Source organism: Oncorhynchus tshawytscha, linkage group LG14 (genome assembly GCF_018296145.1).
Source record: "Oncorhynchus tshawytscha isolate Ot180627B linkage group LG14, Otsh_v2.0, whole genome shotgun sequence".
Lineage (NCBI taxonomy): Eukaryota > Metazoa > Chordata > Actinopteri > Salmoniformes > Salmonidae > Oncorhynchus > Oncorhynchus tshawytscha.
Window position 1 is genome coordinate 42,174,723 of NC_056442.1, and position 23,511 is coordinate 42,198,233.

The 23,511-nt window shown below is 43.4% G+C and overlaps 1 protein-coding gene across 2 annotated transcripts; it reads right to left on the reverse strand.

The window, feature by feature from the left end:
• Positions 1–61: 61 nt before the first annotated feature.
• Positions 62–8,906, reverse strand: samsn1a (SAM domain, SH3 domain and nuclear localisation signals 1a). 2 transcript variants are annotated; one of them, XM_024445454.1, is made up of 7 exons: positions 8,704–8,906; positions 7,776–7,985; positions 6,673–6,790; positions 2,985–3,136; positions 2,655–2,867; positions 2,118–2,265; positions 62–1,159 (listed from the first exon to the last, which is right to left on the reverse strand). In XM_024445454.1, exons 1-7 carry the CDS (start codon positions 8,758–8,760, stop codon positions 1,008–1,010), a joined length of 1,050 nt encoding a protein of 349 aa, XP_024301222.1. In that variant the 5' UTR covers positions 8,761–8,906; the 3' UTR covers positions 62–1,007. The 2 variants fall into 2 exon arrangements, with proteins under 2 accessions (XP_024301222.1, XP_024301221.1); XM_024445453.1 differs by having other exon boundaries at positions 2,985–3,142.
• Positions 8,907–23,511: the final 14,605 nt, after the last annotated feature.

A 23,511-nucleotide genomic window follows, 5' to 3' on the forward strand; every position in this document is an offset into this window, starting at 1 on the left:
TTTTGATTGAAAATATATTATACATTCAGTGCAGTACAAATTAACGGATTAGTTAGACAGATGACTTGACGCATAAATACTTTATTAATGTGTGACATGTTGCACTTATTGAGTTCTACAAGTATGTACATTTCACAGGAGGTTGGTGGCAACTTAATTGGGGAGGACGGCTCGTGGTAAGGGCTGGAGCGGAAAAAGTAGAACAATATCAAATACATCAAACATATGGTTTCCATGTGTTTGATGCCATTCCATTCGATCGTTTCAGCCATTATTATGATCCGTCCTCCCCTCAGCAGCCTCCACTGGTACTGTACATTTTGTTGAACCAGGATTGTTCAAAAAGATATGTAAAAACTCCCGTGCACGCACACACACATGTTTGTTTTACTATCCTTGTTGGGACAAGGGTAGTAAACAATGAATTTCCATTCAAAATCCCATTTTTCCTGACCTTAAAACTAACCTAACCCTAACCACAACCCCCTAACTCCTAAACCTAACCCCATAAGCCTGAAATAGCCTTCTGTCACCACAAGGATAGTAAAACCAAACACACATACACACCATAGTTTCCAGCACAATACACAAATATTAAGATTTGATTTAAGTCAAATATCATTTGTCAGGGGTGTCATTCCATGGAGGGCCTAGTGTCTGCAGGTTTGAGTTGTTTTCCTTTCAATTAAGACATAAACTACCAGGTGTGGGGAGTTCTTTTCTAATTTGTGAACTTAATTCATCAACTAAGTACAAGGGAGGAGTGAACCCGCAAGGGAACCCGCAGCTATTTGGAATGAGTTTGACACCTGTGCTTCATGTGAATTAATAGGTTAGATAAAAGGTGCATAAATGAGGAATAAATTCATTGGTTTTAAGAAAAATTGGCTACATTTAACATGTAATTAATTAAATCCCATCTTGTAAAACCAAAGACAGACAAGACAAACATGGTGAGCCATTGTAATTTACATGTCAAAACCTGTTAGTTAGGATAGTCTGGCCTATCAGTGTGTGACTGGTTGGCTCTCTGTGTCCTCTTTGCTGTTTTCAGAGCACTCTGATAGAATAAAGCAGCCTGAGTCTCTTGGACAGTCGCTCTTCTCCACCTTCAAACTGTGTGATGAAGAGGGCTCCTCACTCTCCCTCACATCATCGCCTGCGAACACAAGAACAAAGCAGTCTGGTTGGATCCTCAGACCCAGACAGACTCATGTGGGTTGCCAGCTTAGCTGCCCCGATCCAAGTCAATTTAAATTAATTTTGGTTGCCATTCTCAAACCATCCAAATGGAATTAAGCTTGATTTAATGACTAGATTCATCCCTGGCTGGTAATCTTTGCCAGGGTTAGCCAACAGCCAGTCATGATATCTGGTTCAGCCAGGGTGGCAGTGCCATCTGTTTGGTCCGAAACTAGCCCACACTCACAATATCTGGTTTAGCCAGGGTGGCAGTGTCATCTGTTGAGTCAGAAACTAGCCCACAGTCACGATATCTGGTTCAGCCAAGGTGGCAGTGCCATCTGTTTGGTCCGAAACTAGCCCACAGTCACGATATCTGGTTCAGCCAAGGTGGCAGTGCCATCTGTTTGGTCCGAAACTAGCCCACAGTCACGATATCTGGTTCAGCCAGGGTGGCAGTGCTATCTATTTGGTCCGAAATTAGCTCAAACAGACATTTATGACCTTAATTTAGACCAACATAAATGGAGTTATGTGGGGACACAAACATAAATAACCTTTATGTTAAGTATACGCATCCTGTTTTGTAAGCAGCTGACAGAAACGGTCTAGTATTGCTCATTTCCTAATCTGGATTGGAGACCAATCTTTCTGTTTCATTTCATGTTTCAGAGCCTTGCAGTGTTTTATAGAGGAAGACATTTAGCCTCTTTAAGCAGTTTCTCTCTGACTGGTGCCAACTCAGCAGGATGAGCAATTCTAAAATAATAGCAGCGATAAGCATCTGCTTATTATAACATACAAAGATCAAGATGTTACTTCCTGAGTGTAGTGCTGCGCATCATAAAATGTCTGTGGTACAATTGGCTATTCCCTTTGCCCCAATATAAATACGGTAGGGCTAGGCTACAGTAGAAATTGGTTTTGCTACTCACTCTCTGTATATCTGCAGTCGACAGCAGCCAGCAGCCTGACTCTGTGTTCTGGATTCATCACGTTCAGCTCTATAAGGTGTTTCTCCTTCAGGTGCCTCAGGTCCTCTACTGTCTGGTAGCCATTCAGAAGCAGTGCAGATGCATACTCCTTGAATAAACAAGAAACAGTTCCATCTCATCTACCTTTCATAAACTTATACTAATCTGTTCACATTTGAGTGCTTTAGGTTATGTTTATGCATATTAAAAATGTTTGTTGTGTATTTGAGACAACACTGATTGGTTACTGTAAAGAGGAAAGAACAAAATGTGTCTGTATTTGGAAGTCATTTAAAGAGTCAAAGCTTGACCATGGCTAGAAGCTATCCAGCTTTTGTCAAATTAACGTCATTTTAGCTAACCATAACCCTTTTCCTAACCTTAGCCCAATTATTCTAACCTGCTATGTTAATTCTCCTAACCTGCTACGAAAAGTCAAATCTGAAGTTAATTTGACAATAGATGGATCCCTTCTCGCCATGCCATCCGAGCACTCACCTCTAGATGTAGCCGCTCCAGTAGTTCCAGCAGTGTCTTTGGTCGTGGTCTCTTGCTCATCCTCTGAGGCCTGATCTTTGGCGCCTCCTCCTCTCTTTCTTTCTCCATGAGCATGTCAACATAGATGAACTTGAAATTGCCCACTTTGTTGTTCAGAATCCCTGTCCATATGCCCATGGGAGGTTTACTGATGATGCTGATAATGTCTCCAACCTGGGAAGAGACATCAATAGATTGGACTCATACATATAGATTATGAAACAGCACTTACAAACAGCTTTCATAGCATTTCACAATACACCCATTCTGGAAACATTATCTTCTCTCTACCTTGAGTTTGAGGGAGTCAGTGTCATATGGGCTGGGAACAAAGTCTGTGTGGACCCGTGCTCTACCACAGAAGTGTCCGTTGTAGGAGCCGTCCTCTTCTAGTCTCAGACTGTCTCTGGTACTGGAGCCATCTGAGACGCTGGCCAAACCACCTGAGCCAACAGGGGACAATACATCACAATATGATTACACTGCACATATTTACCCAAGGACCAAGAATAGGTTGTGTGTGTATCTTTGTGTTGGAGGGAAGGTTACAAGCCTATCCTAATATTGTAATATGATGGTAATAATAAAATAAAATGTTATTTGTCACATGCACCGAATACAACAGTTGTAAACCTGACAGTGAAATGCTTACTTACGAGCCCCTAACCAACAATGCAGTAAAAAAATAAAAAAAACGAATAAGAAATAAAAGTAACAATTAAAGAGCAGCAGTAAAATAACAATAGCGAGACTATATACATGGGGGTACCGATACAGAGTCAATGTGCGGGGGCACCGGTTAGTCAAGGTAATTGAGGTAATATGTACATGTAGGTAGAGTTATTAAAGTGACAATGCATAGATGATAACAACAGAGAGTAGCAGCGATGTAAAAAAAAAAGAAAAAAAAAAAAGGGAGGGTGGGTGGCAATGCAAATAGTCTGGGTAGCCATTTGATTAGATGTTCAGGAGTCTTATGGCTTGAGGGTAGAAGCTGTTTAGAAGCTTCTTGGACCTAGACTTGGCGCTCTGGTACCGCTTGCCGTGCGGTAACAGAGAGAACAGTCTATGACTAGGGTGGCTGGAGTCTGACAATTGTTAGGGCCTTCCTCTGACACCGCCTGGTATAGAGGTCCTGGATGGCAGGAAGCTTTTCCACAGTGTTGTACTGGGCCATATGCACTACCCTCTGTGGTGCCTTGTGGTCAGAGGCCGAGCAGTTGCCATACCAGGCAGTGATGCAACCAGTCAGATGCTCTCGATGGTGCAGCTGTAGATCCTTTTGAGGATCTGAGGACCCATGCCAAATCTTTTCAGTCTCCTGAGGGGGAATAGGTTTTGTCGTGCCCTTTTCACGACTGTCTTGGTGTGCATGGACCATGTTAGTTTGTTGGTGATGTGGACACCAAGGAATTCAAAGCTCTCACACCTGCTCCACTACAGCCCGTCGATGAGAATGGAGGCGTGTTCAATCCTATTTTTCCTGTAGGGAAAGGTTGGAGAGGTTGTTGTCTTGACATCCATGACAGCCAGGTTTCTGACCTCCTCACTATAGGCTGTCTTGTCATTGTCGGTGATCAGGCCTACCACTGTTGTGTCATCGGCAAACTTAATGATGGTGTTCGAGTCGTGCCTTGCCGTGCATTCATGAGTGAACACGGAGTGCAAGAGGGGACTGAGCATTCACCCCTGAGGGGCCCCTGTGTTGAGGATCAGCGTGGCGGATGTGTTGTTACCTTCCCTTACCACCTGGGGGCGGCCCGTCAGGAAGTCCTGGATCCAGTTGCAGAAGGAGGTGTTTAGTCCCAGGGTCCTTAGCTTATTGATGAGCTTTGAGGGCACTAGGGTGTTGAACACTGAGCTGTAGTAAATGAATAGCATTCTCATATAGGTGTTCCTTTTGTCCAGGTGGGAAAGGGTAGTGTGGAGTACAATAGAGATGGCATCATCTGTGGATATGTTAGGGCGGTATGCAAATTGGAGTGAGTCTAGGGTTTCTGGGATAATGGCGTTGATGTGAGCCATGACCAGCCTTTCAAAGCACTTTATGGCTACAGACGTGAGTGCTACGGGTCTGTAGTCATTTAAGCAGGTTACCTTAGTGTTCTTGCGCACAGGGACTATGGTGGTCTGCTTAAAACATGTTGGTATTACAGACTCGGACAGGGAGAGGTTGAAAATGTCAGTGAAGACACTTGCCAGTTGGTCAGCGCATGCTCACAGTACACGTCATGGTAATCCGTCTGGCCTTGTGAATGTTGACCTGTTTAAAGGTCTTACTTACATCGGCTGCAGAGAGCGTGATCACACAGTCTTCCGGAACAGCTGATGCTCTCATGCATGTTTCAGTGTTATTTGCCTCGAAGCGAGCATAGAAGTAGTTTAGCTCATCTGGTAGGCTCGTGTCACTGGGCAGCTCTCGGCTGTGCTTCCCTTTATAGTCTGTAATGGATTACAAGCCCTGCCACATCCGAGAAGCGTCAGAGCTGGTGTAGTACGCTTCAATCTTAGTTCTGTGTTGACACTTTGCCTGTTTGATGGTTCGTCGGAAGGCATAGCGGGATTTCTTATAAGCTTCCGGGTTAGAGTCCCGCTCCTTGAAAGTGGCAGCTCTAGCCTTTAGCTCAGTGTGGATGTTGCCTGTAATCCATGGCTTCTGGTTGGGGTATGCATGTACAGTCACTGTGGGGACGACGTCATCGACTTATGTGATGTACTTCTCAATGCCATCGGAGCAATCCTGGAACATTTTCCAGTTTGTGCTAGCAAAACAGTCCTGTAGCTTAGCATCTGCTTCATCTGACCACTTTATCATTCATTGAGTCATTGGTGCTCCTGCTTTAATTTTGGCTTGTAAGCAAGAATCAGAAGAATAGAATTATGGTCATATTTGCCAAATCGAAGGCGAGGGAGAGCTTTGCATGCATCTCTGTGTGTGGCGTAAAGGTGGTCTAGAGTTTTTTTCCCCCTCTGGTAGCACATTTAAAATGCTGATAGAAATTTGGTAAGACCGATTTAAGTTTTCCTGCGTCAAAGTCCTCGGCCACTAGGAACGCCGACTTTGGGTGAGTGTTTCCTGTTTGCTTATGGCGGAGTGCAGTCTTAGTGCCAGCATCAGTTTGTGGTGGTATGTAGACAGCCACAAAAAATACAGATGAAAACTATCTAGGTAGATAGTGTGGTCTACAGCTTATCATGAGATACTCTACCTAAGGAGAGCAAAACTTTGAGACTTCCTTAAATATCTTGCACCAGCTGTTGTTTACAAAAATACATAGTCCGCCACCCCTTGTCTTACCAGACGCCGTTGTTCTATCCTGCCGATACAGCATATAACCAGCCAGCTGTATGTTGATAATGTTGTCGTTCAGCCATGACTCCATGAAGCATTATATATTACAGTTTTGAATGTACAGTAGTTTAATCTTTCGTAGGTCATTGATTTTATTTTCCAAATATTGCACGTTTGCTAGCAGAATGGAAGGCAGTGGGGGTTTATTCGATCACCTACGAATTCTCAGAAGACAGTCCGCCCTCCGGCCCATTTTTCTCTGCTTTCTCTTCACGTTTCCAGGAAAGTAGTATGTCATTCACGTTGGGTTCGTCGGACTCGTTAAAGGAAAAAAAGGATTCTGCCAGTTCATGGTGAGTAATCGCAATTCTGATGTCCATAAGAGAGCAGCAACATTATTAGTCATAAGAGAGCAGCAACATTATGTACAAAATACAAAATAAGTAAAAAACAAGTTACAAACAACGCAAAGAAACAAACAAAAAAACACAATTGGATAGGAACACGTAAAACGTCAGACTTCTTTTCCAGGGCCATCTTAATAATATGGTAATACAATGGTAAAATAAAATAAATGAAAACACATCACATTAGCTTATTCTTCATTTACAAACGTGTAACTTCATTTACAGACTTGTATGAGGAGAGACATGACTTTCTGTTGACATCCCTGTGGAGAGGACTTACTGGAGGAGCTCTGTCCGCTGCAGAGGCTCTCCAGAGAGTTGCTGGTCTCTTCAGAGCCTTTCTCAACAGGAGGACTGCTCTCTGTTTCCTCCTCTAGGTCTCTGTCAGTGTCCTCACCCTGCATGGGGAAATACAAGATGGACAAGCCACTATGTGAGTAAGCTAAATCATTTCAGGGTGGATTCCTTTGCTATATAAATAACAGTGCTATTTATATAAGGAAGAAAGTGTCATTAGGTTAACAATTCAACATAGCCACTTACAAATACTGAATAGGTTGTTGGATACTATTTTGTCACTTAGACCTAATTTCAATACAAATTGAGTCTTGCTTGGCCAGACTTACACTACATGACCAGAAGTATATGGACACCTGATCGTTTGGCCCTGTCCGGGGATATCATCGGATGGGGCCACAGTGTCTCCTGACCCCTCCTGTCTCAGCCTCCAGTATTTATGCTGCAGTGGTTTATATGTCGGGGGGTCAGTTTGTTATATCTGGAGTACTTCTCCTGTCTTATCCGGTGTCCTGTGTGAATTTAAGTATGCTCTCTCTAATTCTCTCTTTCTCTCGGAGGACCTGAGCCCTAGACCATGCCTCAGGACTACCTGGCATGATGACTCCTTGCTGTCCCCAGTCCAGCTGGCCGTGCTGCTGCTCCAGTTTCAACTGTTCTGCCTGCGGCTATGGAATCCTGACCTGTTCACCGGACGTGCTACCTGTCCCAGACCTGCTGTTTTCAACTATCTAGAGACAGCAGCCACATTGAAAGTCACTGAGCTCTTCAGTAAGGCCATTGTTTTGTCTATGGAGATTGCATGGCGGTAGGCTCGATTTTATACACCTGTCAGCAATGTGTGTGGTTGAAATTGCCAAATCCACTAATTTGAAGGTGTGTCCACATACTTTTGTATATATAGTGTATTTTACAAGAGTGTTCTTATGACATAGGTAGACGTCACAATGGTTCATTTGAGTATGTTGGTTATAGCCAGTCAGATGGAAAATATACAATATTTTAAGAGCTCTAGATGTTTTTATACACTACGCAAATATAAGTACTGTGTAGGATGAGAAAGAGGCAGTCTGTAGTGTAACTCACAGCTTCCTCAGAGAAGGTTTTGAAGTGCTTCTTGCCCATCTTCCTGCGCATGGTTAGAGAGATGGCCTTCATCTTCTTCCCCAGGCTGCCTTGTTTGGTCTGATCAGAACTCTCACATCCAGACTCCTCTGTCACTTTTGTTACATTTTCCTCTAGTCTGGCTGGTGATGGTTGTCTGATGCCATCAAATCGCCCAAAACTGGTGGAGCGCTGCATGGAGAGATCACAGATGACAGATTGAATATGTGTTTGCCACAGTGGCAGCAGGAGTCAGGACTCAATCTGGAACATTATGCAATACATGTTGCACACCCATCCCACCAAATCACTATGGGTTTTTGATGATTTCCTTTCCTTTTACGTTTCTTATGACATAGGTAGACGTTTTTATACACTACGCAAAAATAAGTACTGTGTAGGATGAGAAAGGGACCAAATCAGTGGTAATGAATTATTTTATCCTACTCCCTTGATTTACAGTAATACTGCGCCATTGTCTTGAGCAATGTGTCTTGAGCCTAAAAGTCTGGCACGTGAGGCTACTTGAACTCAATCCCATTTGCACTATGCGTGTATCTCTATCATGATGTGCTTGTGAGGTACAGCTAATAGATTTTCATAAACCTAAAAGTATTTAATGAATAATTCAAGTAAATCCCTATTACATACCAGGACCCCACACTGCAGCAATCTAGGGAACCTTTTGAGTAATATGACGGACCCTACCCCTCCTCACAACTTTGACCATATATCTGCTGCACTTCTACTCATCATCAGTCAAAGACACTGCTTCTTCTTTTAGTTAGAATCACATTTTAGTGCTAACTATTGTGGGTAGTTAGCACTAAAGAGTTGTCAATTCTAAACAAATAGTTATCAATTCAATGTATTTAAACGTGCTACTTAGAAATAATGTGTTTCCACCTACCTTTGGTTTACTGGGTTTTGGTTTGTCTGAAACATTTGAGGCTGCCCTCTGTAGCATTTTGTGTTGATGTTGTTTGGTTTTAGAGTTCAGTCGAATGTAATCTTAAAGAAGGCTTTCTGTACTCCGACCAACTCTGATGGTTATTAAGTGTTAACTGCACTAAACTAACCCAGAACGAATGCTTGGCTTCCTCAAAATGACAGGATGTAACATGTGAGGCAATCAACATTCTTTCTATTACCACGGTATCCGTTTCAGAAGGGGAAAAACACATTCTGCTAGATGAGCACTTTGCGGTCTCTCTCTAAAAACATTTTAATTTCTAGGAACACTGTGATGAAGGTGACATAATTTTAGAACCTAGTTACCATTTGTGGTTGGGCTACATTTGCTGCATGACTCACACCTGGCATAGGCTATACAGTGCCTTCAGAAAGTATTCATACCCCTTGACTTATTCCACATTTTGTTGTGTTACAGCCTGAATTCAAAATTGAATAAATATATTTTTTCTCACCAATCTACACACAATACCCCACAATGACAAAGTATTTTTTTAAAGTAGTACATTTTTGCTAATTTATTGAAAATTGAATACAGAAATATCTAATTTACATACGTATTCACACCCCTGAGTCAATACATTTTAGAATCACCTTTGGCAGTGATTAAAGCTGTGAGTCTTTCTGGGTAAATATTTAATAGCTTTGCACACCTGGATTATACAATATATGGACATTATAATTTTTAAAATTCTTCAAGCTCTGTCAAGTTGGTTGTTGACCATTGCTAGACAGACTTGCATTAGATGTTAAAGCCGAGTCAAAACTCTAACTAGGCCACTCAGGAACATTCTTGGTAAGCAACCATAGTGTATATTTGACCTTGTGTTTTAGGTTATTGACCTGCTGAAATTATGCCGATTTAAAGCATAGCCATAACATGCAGCTACTACCATGCTTGAAATATGAAGAGTGGTACTCGTGTTGGATTTGCCCCAAACATAACACTTTGTATTAAGGACATGAAGTTCATTACTTTGCCACATTTTTTGGAGTTTTACTTTAGTGCCTTATTGCAAACAGGATGCATGTATTGGAATATTTGTATTCTGTACTGGCTTGCTTTCTTTCACTCTATCATTTAGGTTAGTATTGTGGAGTAACTATGTTGTTGAGCCATCCTCAGTTTTCTCCTATTACAGCCCTTAAACTCTGTAATTGTTTTAAAGTCACCATTGGCCTCATGGTGAAATCCAGAAGCTGTTTCCTTCCTCTCTGGCAACTGAGTTAGGAAGGACACCTGTATCCTTGTAGTGACTGGGTGTATTGATACACCATCCAAAGTGTAATGAATAACTTCATCATGCTCAAAGGAATATTCAATGTCTGCTTTTTTTTATTTGTACCAATAGGTGATCTTCTTTGAAATGCATTGGAAAACCTGTGTTTGAAATTCACTGCTTGACTGGTGGACTTTACAAATAATTGTAAACTCAGCAAAAAAGAAACATCCTCTCACTGTCAACTGCGTTTATTTTCAGCAAACTTAACATGTGTAAATATTTGTATGAACATAAGATTCAACAACTGAGACATAAACTGAACAAGTTCCACAGACATGTGACTAACAGAAATTGAATAATGTGTCCCTGAACAAAGGGGGGATGAAAATCAAAAGTAACAGTCAGTAGTATCTGGTGTGGCCACCAGCTGCATTAAGTACTGCAGTGCATTTCCTCCTCATGGACTGCGCTAGACTTGCCAGTGCTTGCTGTGAGATGTTACCCCACTCTTCCACCAAGGCACCTGCAAGTTCCCTGACATTTCTGGGGGGAATGGCCCTAGCCCCCACCCTCCGATCCAACAGGTCCCAGACGTGCTCAATGGGATTGAGATCCGGGCTCTTCACTGGCCATGGTAGAACACTGACATTCCTGTCTTGCAGGAAATCACGCGCAGAATGAGCAGTATGGCTGGTGGCATTGTCATGCTGGAGGGTCATGTCAGGATGAGCCTCCAGGAAGGGTACCACATGAGGGAGGGGGATGTCTTGCCTGTAACGCACAGCGTTGAGATTGCCTGCAATGACAACAAGCTCAGTCCGATGAGGCTGTGACACACCGCCCCAGACCATGACGGACCCTCCACCTCCAAATTGATCCCGCTCCAGAATACAGGCCTCGGTGTAACGCTTATTCCTTCGACAATAAACGCAAATCCGACCATCACCCCTGGTGAGACAAAACCATGACTCATCAGTGAAGAGCACTTTTTGCCAGTCCTGACTGGTCCAGCGACGGTGGGTTTATGCCCATAGGCGACGTTGTTGCCGGTGATGTCTGGTGAGGACCTGCCTTACAACAAGCCCTCAGTCCAGCCTCTCTCAACCTATTGCGGACAGTCTGAGCACTAATTGAGGGATTGTGCGTTCCTGGTGTAACTCGGGCAGTTGTTGTTGCCATCCTGTACTTGTCCCACCGGTGTAATGTCAGGATGTACCGATCCTGTGCAGGTGTTGTTACACGGAGTCTGCCACTACGAGGACGATCAGCTGTCTGTCCTGTCTCCCTGTAGTGCTGTCTTAGGCATCTCACAGTACAGACCTTGCAATTTATTGCCCTGGCCACATCTGCTGTCCTCATGCCTCCTTGCAGCATGCCTAAGGCATGTTCACGCAGATGAGCAGGGACCCTGGGCATCTTTCTTTTGGTGTTTTTCAGAGTCAGTAGAAAGGCCTCTTTAGTGTCCTAAGTTTTCATAACTGTGACCTTAATTGCCTACCGTCTGTAAGCTGTTTGTGTCTTAACAACCGTTCCACAGGTGCATGGTCATTAATTGTTTATGGTTCATTGAACAAGCATCAGAAACAGTGGTTAAACCCTTTACAGTGAAGATCTGTGAAATTATTTGGATTTTTACTAATTATCTTTGAAAGACAGGGTCCTGAAAAAGGGACGTTTATTTTTTGCTGAGTTTATGTGTGGGGTACAGAGATTAGGCGATTCAAAAATCAGATTAAATACTATTATTGCACACACTTATTATGTGACTTGTTAAGCACATTTTTACTCCTGAACATATTTAGGCTTGTCATAACAAAGGGGTTGAATACTTTTTGATTCAAGACATTTCAGCTTTTCATTTTTATTTACTTTGTAAAATTTTCTAAAAACATAATCCACTTTGACTATAGGGCAGTGGTGGAAAAAGTACCCAGTTGTCATACTCAAGTAAAAGTGAAAGTCACCCAGTAAAATACCGCTTGGATAGTAGTGTATTTGGTTTTAAATATACTTAAGTATCAAATGTAAATGTAATTGCTAAAATATACTAAAATATACTAATATATAAGTATTAAAAGTCAAATAAAAAAAACATCTAAATCATTTCAAAATCCTTATATTAAGCAATCCCAGACAGCAAAATTTTTATTTTTTATTTTTTATGGACTGAAATTGTGGGATAAACAATGTTTTGAAACCTTCATCAATTACTATTATTTGGGTTCAGTTCTTTCCAAAGTTCTTTCACACAAAACATTCCAGTAAGAATATAGCAGGAAATATAATTATCCTAAATTATACTGTCGATGTTGAACTTTTCTTTGCTCAAATGTCAAAATCTCGGGTGAATGTTTTGAGGAAGTGTTGAGGCTATGAACTGCAGACACAGAAAGCTGGCAACTTTGTGATGTCGAAACAGTTTCCGTTTGAACATTTGGACTCTGTATGGACGTTTGACTAAAACAAACTCTTCTTGATCTACTTGATAATACATTTGACACATTAAATGTTATTTACTGCCACATTAAATCAAACATGATGTGATTATCTTACATTAGGCTATATAAATAGCTATTCTAAGATAAATGTTGCCCTCAGAAAATTAGGGAATCAGTCAGCATCAATTACCTATTTAATTCATACTGTGGTTGATAACTTTTTAGCAAGCTAGTACGTTGATTATTAGGTCACAGTGTAACACCCTGATCTGTTTCACCTGTCTTTGTGATTGTTCTCCACCCCCCTCCAGGTGTTGCCCATCTTCCCCATTATCCGCTGTGTATTTTTACCTGTGTTCTCTGTTTGTCTGTTGCCAGTTCATCTTGTTTGTCAAGTTAACCAGCATTTTTGTTCTCAGCACCTGCTTTTCCCAGTCTCTCTTTTTCTCGCCTTCCTGGTTTTGACCCTTGCCTGTCCTGACTCTGAGCCCGCCTGCCTGACCACTCTGCCTGCCTGCCGACCTGTACCTTTTCCCCACCTGTGGATTATTGACCTCTGCCTGATAGTACGAACTGGCCATGACTGACCCAGCAGACCCGGGCCAGCTGCGCAAGCCATCTCCTCTCAAGGAGCCTCCATTTGTAGGCACGAGGAATTGCTTCATGGTCTTAAGGAGGGGGTCCAAACGTTGGCTGAGTGCCATGACCGGGCGTTGGACATGCTGCTGGAGCAATTCCGCGGGTAGTCTGGGGGGGCAGCCTGCCACGGTGGTAACCCCTCCGGCCCTCAGTAACTCGGTGGTTAGCAGCATCGCCCCACATGCCACTCCACCTTCCCGGGAGCCCCGCTTACGTCCCCTGGAATGCTTTAATGGAGAACCGAGCACCTGTCGGGTGTTTTTAGCTCATTGTGCCATCGTTTTTGAGCTTCAGCCCTCCTTCTTCCCCGTTGATCACTCCAAGATAGCCTACCTCATCACGCTGATGTCTGGGAGGGGTCTCACCTGGGCTACTGCCATATGGAAACAACAGCCGGCCATGTGCGTGAGTCTGGAGGGGTTTGTGGGAGAGGTGAAAAAGGTTTTTGATGCCCCGTTCTCCGGAAGAGAAGCTGTCCGGAATCAAATCCAGCTCTGGCAGGACACCCGCAGAGTGGCCGACTATGCGGTGGATTTCAGCACATTGGCAGTTGAGAGTGCGTGGGACCAGGAAGCACTGTTCGACACGTTCCTGCACAGCGTCTCGGAGGAGGTTAAGGATGAGCTTGCTGCTCGGGAGTTACCCACGGATATTGACTCCCTCATTGCTTTGACCATCTGCATCGATGGGTGATTGCAGGAATTACAGATGGAGAGGAAATTTGATTTCGCTCGCACGTCCAGGGATTCCACCTCGCCTCCGAGTCATCCTGGAAGTCCCCAACGGTCCCATTGCCGAGAGCACCCAAGGTTTCCCGACCTTCCAAGAGAGTCCCCAAAGACGGCCGAGGCACTGTTTCCCTAGCCTATGCAGCTAGGCAGAGCTGGGCTGTCGCCAGTGGAACATCAACACAGGATCAACACAAGGAGCTGCTGCTGGAGCTATTGCGGGATATTTGGTAATTTTGTGTCCTCTTGCCTGGTAAAAGTCCAGGTTCACTGGTAGGAGCGAGTACTCTGGTGGGTCATATGGAGAACTTTTCTGCTTCCCTTACTCTCACCTCTTTTCATGTCGTTCTGCTGAGGGGAAACCAGTCCAAATCTCTCTGGAGATTTGACTCTGGGGCCAATGACAGTTTTTTGGACACTATGCTGGTATCCGAGCTGAAAATCCCCACTCTGCCCCCTCCATTCCCATGAATGTTAGAATGCTGGATGGGCGCTCTATAGGTCGAGTCACCCATAACACCACTCTCATCAACCTACATGTGTCAGGGAATCCTATCGAGACCATTCAATTCCTGCACATCAAGTCCTCCAGATTCCCGTGGTTTTGGGATTCTCCTAGCTCCAGCCACACAATCCCCTCATCAACTGGTCTACAGGTGCTATCACGCCCATTGTCTGAAGTCGGTGCAACCTGCCCTGGGACGTCTTCCTGGGGGCTCAGAAGTTGCTCCTGACCTCTCCGCCATTTCCGCGGAGTACCAGGACCTCCGGGAGCTGTTCAGCAAGTCCCGAGCCACTTCCCTTCCACCGCACCGCCCCTATGACTGTGGGATTGACCTTCTCCCTAGCACCACTCCCCCCCCCCAAGGCTATAGAGACCGACATTGGGAACTCCCTAGCTACAGGTTTTATCTGTCCCTCTTCCTCTCCCGTTGGCGCAGGGTTCTTCTTCGTGGAGAAAAAGGACAAGAACCTGCGCCCGTGCATTGACTACCGGGTACTCAATAACATTACTGTGAAGAACCGTTATCCGCTACCACTCATTTCCTCGGCCTTCGAGCTGCTCCAGGGTGCCACTGTTTTATCCAAGCTGGATCTACGACACGCCTACACGTGGTGCGGATACGAGAGGGGGACAAGAGGAAGACCGCCTTCAACACGGCCAGCGGCCACTACGAATAACTGGTCATGCCCTTTGACCTCACCAACGCCCCTGCCGTGTTCCATACTTATTTTCCACCATAATTTGCAAATAAATTCATTCAAAATCCTACAATGTGATTTTCTGGAATTTTTTCTTCTCATTTTGTCTGTCATAGTTGAAGTGTACCTATGATGAAAATTACAGGCCTCTCTCATCTTTTTAAGTGGGAGAACTTGCACAATTGGTGGCTGACTAAATACTTTTTTGCCCCACTGTACATGTGCATGACACAAGTAGTTTTTCCAACCATTGTTAACAGACAGATTATTTCACTTATAATTGACTGTATCACAATTCCAGTGGGTCAGAAGTTTACATACACAAAGATGACTGTGCCTTTGAACAGCTTGGAAAATTCCAGAAAATTATGTCATGGCTTTAGAAGCTTCTGATAGGCTAATTGACATCATTTGAGTCAATTGGAGGTGTACCTGTGGATGTATTTCAAGGCCTACCTTCAAACTCAGTGCCTCTTTGCTTGACATCATGGGAAAATCAAAAGAAATCAGCCAAGACCTCAGAAAAATGTTTGTAGACCTCCACAAGTCTGGATTATCCCTGGGAGCAATTTCCAAACGCCTGAAGGTACCACGTTCATCTGTACATACAATAGTAGGCATGTATAAACACCATGGGACCGCGCAGCCATCATACCGCTCAGGAAGGCTTTCCGCTTTGGTGCGGAAAGTGCAAATCAATCCCAGAACAACAGCAAAGGACCCTGTGAAGATGCTGGAGGAAACAGGTACAAAAGTATCTATATCTACAGTATCTACAGTAAAACGTGTCCCTATCGACATGGCCTGAAAGGCCACTCAGCAAGGAAGAAGCCACTTCTCCAAAACAGTCATAAAAAAGCCAGACTACGGTTTGCAACTGAACATGGGGACAAAGATCGCACTTTTTTGAGAAATTTCCTGATGAATCAAAAATAGAACTGTTTGGCCATAAGGACCATCGTTATGTTTGGAGGAAAAAGGGGCAGGCTTGCAAGCCAAAGAACACCGTCCCAACTGTGAAGCACAGGGTGGCAGCATCATGTTGTGGGGGTGCTTTGCTGCAGGAAGGACTGGTGCCCTTCACAAAATAGATGGCATCATGAGGAAAGAAAATGATGTGGATATATTGAAGCAACATCTCAACACATCAGTCATCAGGAAGATAAAGCTTAGTCGCAAATGGGTCTTCCAAATTAACAGTGACCCCAAGCATACTTCCAAAGTTGTGGCAAAATGGCTTAAGGAGAACAAAGTCAAGGTATTGGAGTGGCCATCACAAAGCCCTGACCTCAATCCTATAGACAATTTGTAGGCAGAACTGAAAAAGCGTGTGTGAGCAAGGAGGCCAACAAACCTGACTCAGTTACACCAGCTCTGTCAGGAGGAATGGGCAGAAATTCACCCAACTTATTGTGGGAAGCTTGTGGAAGGCTACCCGAAACGTTTGACCCAAGTTAAACAATTTCAAGGCAACGCTACCAAATACTAATTGAGTGTATGTAAACTTCTGACCCACTTGGAATGTGATGAAAGTAATAAAAGCTGAAATAAATAATTCTCGCTACTATTATTCTGACATTTCCCATTCTTAAAATAAAGTGGTGATCCTAACTAACCTAAAACAGGGATTTTTTTACTATGATTCAATTTCAGGAATTGTGAAAAACTGAGTTAAAATGTATTTGGATAAGGTGTATGTAAACTTACAACTTCAACTGTATATCTGTATAATCAGTCCTCTGATGTTAAAGGAAGGGGAATAAATTAAATGTTTACATTGCAGAGCTACAATTGACCAATGGCAAATGATAGAAGTCTATGGACAATAACATTCCCCATTCCCACACTGCTTGCAATCAGGAATGCTTGTCTCAGTCCAGGATTACAGTTTCTAATCTATTTCTTCAGACCCTCCAGGCAGACCCTTGGAAATAAATGCTCAGCAGTTTTTCATGATTGTTCTTAAATGTTGCAAGAAATGATTTTCATCAACTCGTCCTACAGTCGTGGCCAAAAGTTTTGAGAATGACACAAATATGAATTTCCACATAGTTTGCTGCTTCAGTGTCTTTAGATATTTTTGTCAGATGTTACTATGGAATACTAAAACATAATTTCAAGCATTTCATACGTGTCAAAGGCTTTTATTGAAAATTACATGAAGTTGATGCAAATAGTCAATATTTGCAGTGTTGACCCTTCTTTTTCAAGAAATCTGCAATCCACCCTGGCATGCGGTCAATTAACTTCTGGGCCAAATCCTGACTGATGGCAGCCCTTTCTTGCATAATCAATGCTTGGAGTTTGTCAGAATTTGTGGGTTTTAGTTTGTCCACCCGCCTCTTGAGGATTGACCACAAATTCTCAATGGGATTAAGGTCTCTGGAGTTTCCTGGCCATGGACCCAAAATATTGATGTTTTGTTCCCCGAGCTGCTTAGTTATCACTTTCCCTTATGGCAAGGTGCTCCATCATGCTGGAAAAGGTGTGTTCGTCACCAAACTGTTCCTGGATGGTTGGGAGAAGTTGCTCTCTGAGGATGTGTTGGTACCATTCTTTATTCATGGCTGTGTTCTTAGGCAAACTTGTGAGTGAGCCCACTCCCTTGGCTGAGAAGCAACCCCACACATGAATGGTCTCAGGATGCTATACTGTTGGCATGACACAGGACTGATGGTAGCGCTCAGCTTGTCTTCTCCGGACAAGCTTTTTTCCGGATGCCCCAAACAATCGGAAAGGGGATTCATCAGAGAAAATGACAGTTCAATCCCTGTACCTTTTGCAGAATATCAGTCTGTCCTTGATGTGTTTCCTGGAGATAAGTGGCTTATTTGATGCCCTTCTTGATACCAGGCCATCCTCCAAAAGTCTTCACCTCACTGTGCATGCAGATGCACTCACACCTGCCTGCTGCCATTCCTGAGCAAGCTCTGTACTGTTGGTGCCCCGATCCCGCAGCTGAATCAACTTTAGGAGACGGTCCTGGCGCTTGCTGGACTTTCTTGGGCACACAGAAGCCTTCACAACAATTGTACCGCTCTCCTTGAAGTTTATGATGATCCAATAAATGGTTGATTTAGGTGCAATCTTACTGGCAGCAATATCCTTGCCTGTGAAGCCCTTTTTGTGCAAAGCAATGATGAGACGGCACGTGTTTCCTTGCAGGTAACCATGTTTGACAGAGGAAGAACAATAAGAGGGACTTTGTAATTAATTGCAATTCATCAAAAATGTCCACAAAATGCCCAGTCTATTACAGATATACTATATAATCTACTATAATCTACTTTAACAGATGGCTATGTTGTCGTTTTTTGCCATTAACTCACATTGGGGTTGCAGAGGTCCACATCAGTAACAGAGAGAGAGACACCCTGGGGCGAGGGGTCTCGTTTCAGGCTCTCATCTTGGTACAGATCCTGGTGTTTATCCTTGGCCCGGGGCAGGGTGTAGTCATGGGCATAAACGGGGTAGTCTGTGCGGGGCCTGTGGCAGATGTGGTAGGATGTCCCACAGGCCTGAACGTTCTCAGCTGGGTTACTCCAGCAATGGTTCCTAGGATGAGCTCCAGGGCCTCCAGGCCCGGTCCTCAGCTCCATGGCACCCGGGGCTAGGGTAGCATTCTCCTGTGCTGATGGTAGTACAGACTCACAATCAGCAGCTGACCTCCGGACCACATCCAGATACGGTCCTGCCATCACTGGGATGGGCCCTGCTGGGTGGTGACCGGAGGAGAAGGGTACAGAAATGAACATCTGACAAATTATCGATATTCATCAAAATTGTATAGAACACATGTTTTGTCATGCTTTGTTATGTTGTTATTACTGTTGTCAATATGATCAAGGAGACATACCATAAGTGTCGTGGTCTGTGGTAGATTTTCTGAGTTCCTTACTTCGTGTGGTGTCCTGATTTTTCTTGGCCCATTCTTTTCCATTTTTTGTACTCCCTTTCTTACAAGTCTTCTGATTCCCAGGCTTTTGACTCCCAGGCTTTTGACTCCCAGGCTTTTGACTCCCAGGCTTTTGACTCCCAGGCTTTGGACTCCCAGGCTTTTGACTCCCAGGCTTTGGACTCCCAGGCTTTTGACTCCTTTTGATTGGCATTCTGGGCCTGGCCACTTCCCCGTTGTCATGGACAATCTGGAGTGTCACAAAAATCAAACACATAATAAAAACATGTCTGTTTTGGAGGTTGTCAATAACCACATTTCCATTCACAGTTTTTATCCAACTAAAGTTTATTAGGCTACAGATGAAATAAGTTTGATGAACATCAGAGGGTGGTAAATACACTGTGATCTTGATGCTCCTTCTCAATACATTTCGAGGGTCTTGTTCTGGTGACATGATGATCGACGCTTGACAGCCGTCTGACAAATACACATTTTCTCGCTCTTATCAATAATAATCTCATCATGTAAGACCAACTTTTTCACTCAGGCCCCCCTTCCAGCATTGGGGAACATCCCTTGCCTCCCACATCTATTTCTATGGGCACAAGCACTGTTCATGACACAAACTGTTCACATCCCTCTTGGTGGAGAGAAAATGTTACAGGTTATTAATTGTTAAAGCTTATTTCCTTCAATTCTACATGTTTTGTCATTGGTGCAGAGAATATTTTGCCGTTTTGAAGCTAGTTTTCTTGCAATTATTCTATACATTTTGCCATGTCTGTTTATTAATGTGATATTTGAGTGACTCAAACATTACAACAAAATATATGGCATAAAAAAACTGGCTGACATGGGCTAGTTGATCTGGACACAGATTTTCACCTTGTCAGCTTTGAGATTAGATCTTGCAACCTTTCAGGTTACAAGTCCAATGCACTAACCACTAGGGTACCTGGGGCAGCTGGTAGCCTAGTGGTTAGAGCATTGAACTTGTAACCGAAAGGTTGCAAAATCGAATCCCTGAGCTGACAAGGTTCAAATCTGTCGTTCTGAACAAGGCAGTTAACCCAGTGTACCTTGGCCGTCCTTGAAACTAAGATTTTGTTCTTAAATGACTTAGTTAAATAAAGTTAAAATACATTCTGACAAGTTATACATTTCTCTCTAAGGAATTCAATGCCTGACATTGCACTCTGTGCATTATTGTTATGGGATTTTTATGAATAATGACTAAATTATGTATACATTTAGCTTAGAATTATAACTAAACAGAATACTACTCTGTTACTGTATGAATGTATGAATCTTATTATAATCATAATACTGAAAATAAGGTGTGTAGTTTTAGTCAAGAATTAGAACAAGAACTTTCTGTTCCTTGTTAGAAACGAATGGAGCTATCATCAGACCGGCTGGAATACTGTGTTCCTTACAGGACATTCTGTCCCTACCCAGGGAGGGGAGAGACCTTGGGCTTGTAGTAGATTGTTTAACAGGTGGCAGACAATGTGAGAAGGCTTGTGAACTATATTGCCATTGTATCTGAGAGGAGGAGGGACATTTATGACGAAATGTGAGGTATTTAAACCAATGTACATGGTATTATGACCAGAGCTCTCGAGAATAAACGCTATTGATTCATTTTGATGGCTGGTCTCTGTCCATTTTATGCAAATAAGAACTTTACAAATCCTTAGAAACGGACAGAGTGTTTTAATTGAATTGGTTAATGAACACATAATAACTAAATTCATCTAACAATTACACTATTACAACTTTGAAGAGTAAGTTGAAAATTGGATTGAGTTCCTACAACTGCAAAAAATATTTGGGGAACCACTGATGTAGACAACACCCCCACAGCCTACCTGCACTGTATCTGCGAGCTGTTGGCTAGAGCACATGTGCCAAGACCAGAGTAGGCCCATTTGGTATTTACCGCAACAGTTTGTGACAAAACTATTGGTAGAGCTGAAAATGCGATGGAAACATTTTGAACTTCAGGTACATGAAATCTTAAGAGAAGATGTACATTTTGTGTGCAATACGTCATCACACATTGATTTGTATCTGCAAAAAGTCAATATGGTGGAAACACCACTGGTGGAAAAATGCACAGATTTTCTTTATGCAGATTCTAGAGTATGTCTATTGGTGTAAAAATATGTCACCAATTGGATGGAAACCTAGCTACTGTCAGGTTCAAAAAGCTCAGTCGTGTCTTATGGTGGTTTTACGGGTTAGTATTATGAACAGCTAGTCATGCATTTTTTTCTGGGTGAGATGCTGGCACTACTGGTTTCCAAATCCCATTTTCAGATACCAGCACACTGCACTAGACTTGTTAGCATCTGTGCCAAGCTGCCAACACAGCGACTGAGAGAGGCTCTGAGTGCCCAAATGTGGATCCACTCCAACACCATTGGCAAGCAATAACATGTCTGGACCACACTGTGAATTAGTGAGAGTAGGCACTCCTTTAGCACTCCCATGGTGCCACCCCAGCAACCCACCCCTCTTTGCCATGTGGCCCAGAGATTATGGGGGCATAGTGGTACCCATCTCCCAGCTGAGCCATCTGTACAGCATTGAAACTTAATCAGCATTTGTGTTAAGTGATTTCCCAATTTAAAGCCAAGAGGCACGTTGGATGTGAAAACAGGCAGATCGACGTCCCATTATAAGACTGTAAATGGGCAGCTGACATGGGATGGGCAGCATGGAGTCTGCTGCCGATCACTCACCAGGTCTCTCTGCCGGCTGTTGGGCCTGTCTGGATTCTGAGCCCAGCCCTCGTAACTCACCATCTACATACAACAACAGAAAGAAAACATTTATTAAATCAACTTTAGGAAAGAATAGATAGAGCAAATAGAAATATGTAAATTGTAAACAAATTGTACAAGCTCAAGGTACTGGACAAAGTGAAGGATAGTTCTTTTCCCCAACCTGAGTTGTTGGTGGGGTTGGTGGTTTTTCATTCTTCTTTATGCTCGACTTACATCCTCCTCTTCCTACTTTGGTCTTGGCATTGGTTCTGATCATGGCTTTGGTCTGGACCTCAGTTCTGAGCATGGGCTTGACCATCTCTGAACAACAGAGTCACACCAGTCAGAAGTCTCTCTAAACTCCTAAACCTTGATAGGTAATGTTCCAATATAACACTGTGATTGAGACTTTTATTTTGAGATATAATCTCTTGTGTCCATTCACAATCACATTTAGTTTCAGTACTATACAGTGAAGTCTACCCTGTGTCTCAAGTACTAGACACTAATGCAATGCCCCCACCACAACTTCATGTACTGTAGTACACTGACTAAATGACACATGCCCTGCACTGCCCCCAGTATTACAAAACTAATATCCTGTTTATCCTGTTGGCACAGTGCATTCGGAAAGTATTCAGACCCCTTGACTTTTTTTCACATTTTGTTACGTTACAGCCTTACTCTAATGTATTAAATAAACAATTTTCCTCATCAATCTACACAAAATACCCAATAATGTCAAAGCGACAGGTTTTTAGATTTTTTATCAAATGTATTTTTTTTAAAGACCTTATTTACCTAAGTATTCAGAACCTTTGCTATGAGACTTGAAATTGAGCTCAGGTGCATCCTGTTTCCATTGATCATCCTTGAGATGTATCTACAACTTGATTGGAGTCCACCTGTGGTAAATTCAATGGATTGGACATGATTTGGAAAGGCACACACCTGTCTATGTAAGGTCCCACAGTTGACCGTGCATGTCAGAGCAAAAACCAAGCTATGAGGTCGAAGGAATTGTCCGTAGAGCACCGAGACATGATTGTGTCGAGGCACAGATCTGGGGAAGGCTACTAAAAAATGTCTGTAGCATTGAAGGTCCCCAAGAACACAGTGGCCTCCATCATTCTTAATTGGAAGAAGTTTGGAACCACCAAGACTCTTCCTAGAGCTAGCTGCCCAGCCAAACTGAGCAATCGGAGTAGAAGGGCCTTGGTCAGGGAGGTGACCAAGAACCCGATGGTCACTCTGACAGAGCTTCAGAGTTCCTCTGTGGAGATGGGAGGACCTTCCAGAAGGACAACCGTCTCTGCAGCACTCCACCAAACAGGCCTTTATGGTAGAGTGGCCAGACGGATTTACCAAAAGGCACTTGAAAGACTCTCAGACCATGAGGAGCAATATTCTCTTGTCTGATGAAACCAAGCTTGAACTATTTGGCCTGAATGCCAAGAGTCACATCTGGAGGAAACCTGGTACCATCCCTACGATGAAGCATGGTGGAGGCAGCATCATGCTGTGGGGATGTTTTTCAGTGGCAGGGGCTGGGAGACTAGTCAGGATCGAGGGAACGATGAACGGAGCAAAGTATAGAGATCCTTGATTAAAACTGTCTCCAGAGTGCTCAGGCTTCAGACTGGGGCGAAAGTTCACAACGACCCTAAGCACACAGCAAAGACAACGCAGTAGTGGCTTTGGGACAAGTCTCTGGATGTCCTTGAGTGGCCCAGCCAGAGCCTGGACTTGAACCCAATCGAACATCTCTGGAGAGACTTGAAAATAGCTGTGCAGCGACGCTCCCCATCCAACCTGACAGAGCTTGAGAGGATCTGCAGATATGAAT